We start from the raw sequence: 4,917 nt of genomic DNA, 5'->3' as shown, positions 1-4,917 counted from the left end.
CAATATTGTTCACAAATAATAATTTTGATCACTAATCATGTTCTAAAGCAGAAATTCATGTTATTAAGAAAGCATGATCAGGAAAATAAATAATCACCATTTAAAAGAGGCCATTAAAATGAGTCTGTTGTTTAATTATCTGAACCAGTATTTCATTTTTAGTGACAATTTTATTTCCTTCAGTTAAGTAGTTAAACATTCTAGAACATGCCTAGAAGAAGAGTTAGAATCTGGCCATAGTTTCGTTTCTTTATGAATAACTACTGAAACCATCTGTCTACTCCCTGTCTGCTGTAACACCTCTGGTTAATTTTATCTTCCTCATTATTTTTTTCTATTCTTTATACTTCTTTATACACTGTTTCCAGATTCATTGAAACTCTACATTTTCTTTACATATTCTAAAATACTTTCTATATTATAACCATCTTCCTTTTAATAAAATCCTGTTATGTAGCATCTTCTCTATATTGATATTTTTGCTGTGTTTCTTAAGTGACCTTTATTTAAATCCTATTAAGCATGCAAAAAAAAAAGGCCTTTCATAACTGTTTTTTTCTGGTTTCTGTAGAAAATCTATTTCAGACGTCTCTTCACTCCAGTTACGACATGATTTGATGTATCTGTTGTGCCATAGTGTATATTTTAATTAATAAACTTTATCTTTTTTAAAGTTTTTAAGTTTATTTATTTTGAGAGAAGAGAGAGAGAAAGCATACATGGGAGCAGGGGGAGGGGCAGAGAGAGAGGAGAGCGAGAATTCCAAACAGGCTCCACAGCGCTAACAGTGCAAAGCCCTAGGTGGGTATCGAACCCACGAACCATGAGACCATGACCTGAGGTGAAATGGAGTCAGATGCTTAACCAACTGAGCCACTTAGGCATCCCAGTAAACTGTATCTTTTAAAGTTCTATTAAGTTCACAGCAAAATTGAGCAGAAAGTACAAAGAATGCCCATATACACCCTGTCCCCACACACAGACAGGCTCTGCCACTAGAGTGATGCATTTGCTACAATCAAAGGAACCTACAATGACACATAGTTATCTCCTTAAATTTATAGTTTCCATTAGAGCTTCACCCTTGGTGTAGTACATTTTATGTATGACAACTCTAGTGACAAACTGAAGCACTTCAGCACCCTAACAACCCTCTGTGTTCCCCTTTCTAACCCTTGGCAAACACTGATGTTCTTGATGTTTCCATTGCTTTGCTATTCCCAGGATTCACAGAGTTTAAATCACATAAATATGTAGTCTTTTTGGATTTGCTTTGTTCACATAGTAATATGCATTTAAGTTTCCTGCATCTAATCTCATGGCTTCAGAACTCATATCTCTTGAGTGCTGAATAATAATATGCTGTTGTCCAGATGAACCACAATTTATTTATCTAGACTCTATGGAAGGACATCTTATTTACCTCCAAGGTTTAGCAGTTATGAATAAAACAGCTACAAACATCCATATGCAGCCAACATGTGCTTGCAAAATGTACTTTGGTTTGTTTTTGATGTTAGACCATGTCTTAATTTGTCCTTTTCTATGCATTTTTTTCTCTTTATAGCAGAAAAGGTCTTTGACTCTGGATCAAATAACTTTCCACTTATCAATGTTAGGCAGGTAAGGGTTAGTCAACACTTAGATTTTGTTATTCAGTCCCTTAAGTTTCATGGAAAATGTTTTGCATTCTAGTCAATAGGTGGAATAAGAAGTAATTAGGTTTTCAGCATCCTGATTTATTGATTCTTGTTCTGTCTTAACTAGTTGTCTTTATTATTTTTAATATAATCACAATTATTTTTAACTGATCACCAGGAACCACTTTAAAACAGGTTCTGCTATTGATTACTTTGTAACACAGAAGATTTCTGAATGCCACTAGAGAACGAATAAGTGAAAGTTCTATCATAAAGACATTTGTGATGAGTTAAAGTCATTATTTTAATTGTAGATTTCAACTTCACTACTGCAGAACATGTATCACTATGGGGACTGGTGTCAAAGCCCAGTTTATATAATAGCATAAATTTAATAGCATTAAACATTTTTTGCCTTTCTAGTTCACTGACCAAGTAGCATTGCCTTATTTGCTTCAGCCCAGACAGTTTTTTCTGCAGGTGATTCCATCCACACCTCCTTAAAATTACAAAACATTAAGTTTTTAATTAATTCTGATAAGTGGAAATTCATATTCATTTACCTATTCCATTAAATTTCTTTCTAATTATTTCTCTCATGCATTCTATTCATAATGATGGAATATAAAGTCTATGAAATATTTCTCAGCATTTATAAATTTAATTTTTAAATTTTTTAACATTTATTCATTTCTGAGACAGAGAGAGAGAGAGTGCAACCAGGGGTGGAGCAGAGAGAGAAAGAGACACAGAATCCAAAATGGGCTCGAGACTCCAAGCTGTCAGAACGAAATCTGATGCAGGGCTGGAACCCAGGAACCATGAAATCATGACCTGAGCTGAAGTCGGACACTCAACCGACTGAGCCACTAAGACGCCCCATATCAGCATTTTCTTTTTCAAAAATGATTTATTTCGGGGCTTCTGGGTGGCTCAGTTGGTTAAGCGTCCTACTTCACCTCAGATCAGGATCTCATATCTTATGAGTTCAAGACCCGCATTGGGCTCTGCACTGACAGCTCTGAGCCTGCTTCGGATTCTGTCTCTGTCTGTCTCTCTCTCTGCTACTCCCCCTACTTATGCATACACTTCCTCTGTCTCTCAAAAATAAATAAATAAATCATTAAGAAATAAAATAATATATATATATATAATTTATTTGAGACAGAGAGAGACAGGCAGGGGAGGGGCGGGAGAAGGGGTGTGAAGAATCTCAAGCAGGCTCCATGCTGTCAGCCCTGAGCCTGATGCAAAGCTGGAACCCATGTACTCATGTACCGTGAGATCATGACCTGAGCCAAAACCAAGAGACAGATGCTTTACTGACTCAGCTACCCAGGTGCCACCTAGAAATATTTCTTAGCTTTTTTAGTCACATCAAGCTCTTTTCTTTTATAAAGTTGCTTAGCTATATGTTTCCTCAAATTAATTGTGTGCTTCCTTTGAAAATAATGTTTGACACCAAACTTTTCTCATGGCATTTTTCATCTCTGTATTTCTCAGAGTGTAGATTAAGGGATTGAACATAGGAGCAATGATGGTGTAAAATAGAGCAAATACTTTGTCCTCAGGGAAAGTGGTCGGGGGACGAAGGTAGGCAAAGATTGAAGGTCCAAAAAATAAGATGACCACAGTGATATGCGACCCACAGGTAGAGAGAGCTTTGTGTCTTCCCTCAGCTGAGTGATGTCTTAAACTAAACAATATTATGACATAAGAAACACATAAGACAACAAAGGTAACTAAAGCGACCATACCTGAATTGGCAACAACAAGCACACCAGTGATGTAGGTATCAGTACAGGCAACTTTCAGCAAAGGGAAGATATCACAAAAATAGTGATCAATTTCATTAGGTCCACAAAATGGCAATTGGATTGCCATCGATAACTGAGGAAAAGAATGGAGGGCCCCACCAGCCCAAGCAGCCAAGATTAGAAGATTGCATCTTGTCCTGTTCATGATAAGCATGTAGTGGAGAGGTTTGCAGATGGCAGCGTAGCGATCGAAGGCCATGACTGTGAGGACGAAGACCTCAATACTCCCAAAGAAGTGCATGGCAAAGACCTGGAACATGCAATTACCATAGGAGATGGTTTTTGTCCCCCCTCGTAGGTCAGCAATTAATTTGGGTGTAATGCTAGAGGTGTAGCAGATGTCCATACAGGATAAGTGGCTGAGGAAATAATACATGGGTTGGTGGAAAAGAGGGCTGCATTGAATGGAGATGAGGATCAGGAGATTTCCTACCAACAGGGCAACATAACAGAATAAGAAGAACACAAAACAAAATATTTGTATGTTCTGGTCATATGAAAGTCCTAGAAGAACGAATTCTGAGATGTTTCGCTGGCTCTCCATATACTTGGGTTTGCTGTGACACTCAAATGAGTGAGGTATCTGAAGGAAAGAGAACATAAATGTGTTGAAAACAGTATGAATACAATGGTATAAAATTTACTAAGAGTATATTGACAGGAGTATAATATTAATATTAATCATTCTCAACGTGTTAACTTAAGCTGTTTTATCATTTTGATTAAGTCTTTTATTCTATAAAAGTATTGCAAAAGTATTCCATAATGGGGATGATGGGAGTAGTGATGTATTTTACTCAATTTTAATGGTAATGATTTTTAAATATTTAAATGATATTTTAAAAGTTAAAAATGATTTATTATTTTTAATTACATTATTTAGGCATCAAAGAAGAATTTTTAAAATGAGCCTAAGTCAAGAAATGCTTTGTTGAACATATTTTAAATGCATATTCTTAATACTTGAGGTCCACTTTCCTATTTTTATCATTTTCTGGTCAACTTCCCAGAATTATCTGGGAGTGAATTCTCAGGAATGCCAACGTACTCCCAAAGTACTAAACTTTAATCTGTTTAAAGCACATTCTTTTTTTTTCTTTTTTTCTTTTTTCTTTTTTTTTTTTTTTTTTGCTATGTGACCAAACATTGCCAATGGGTCGTACTACACCAATGGAATTACTGTCATTTTAAAAATCAAAGAATGGTGGGAAAGTATACAACAAAACAAGAATGTCATCTAATGACTAAAAATTGTGGAAAATAATAAGCAATTTCATTCATTTCTCTATTCACATTTCATGTGTTAAAGACAATTTTAAAAATATAAATAATGTCATTGAAGTTTGTAATGACAATCATTAAAGATTGGATAAAATCATTAAATTGCCCAATTATGGGGATGCCTGAGTGGCTCAGCTGAGTGTCCTTTTGGTTCAGGTCATAATCCTAGGGTTATGGGA

The 4,917-nt window shown here is 35.6% G+C and overlaps 1 protein-coding gene across 1 annotated transcript; it reads right to left on the bottom strand.

Moving 5' to 3' along the window:
* Positions 1–3,065: 3,065 nt before the first annotated feature.
* LOC144230509 (olfactory receptor 4P4-like) lies at positions 3,066–4,001 on the bottom strand. Its single transcript, XM_077762816.1, has one exon. It carries the CDS (start codon positions 3,999–4,001, stop codon positions 3,066–3,068), a length of 936 nt encoding a protein of 311 aa, XP_077618942.1.
* Between the last annotated feature and the right edge of the window lie 916 nt (positions 4,002–4,917).

The sequence above is a fragment of the Crocuta crocuta genome, unplaced genomic scaffold (assembly GCF_008692635.1).
Source record: "Crocuta crocuta isolate KB4526 unplaced genomic scaffold, BGI_CrCroc_1.0 scaffold1365, whole genome shotgun sequence".
NCBI classification, from domain to species: Eukaryota; Metazoa; Chordata; class Mammalia; order Carnivora; family Hyaenidae; genus Crocuta; species Crocuta crocuta.
This window is presented reverse-complemented; position numbering and strand designations above follow the sequence as displayed.

Bases quoted from the DNA above. Each gene is read 5' to 3' on its own strand.
- LOC144230509 (XM_077762816.1), bottom strand. From the start codon at position 4,001: ATGGAGAGCCAGCGAAACATCTCAGAATTCGTTCTTCTAGGACTTTCA.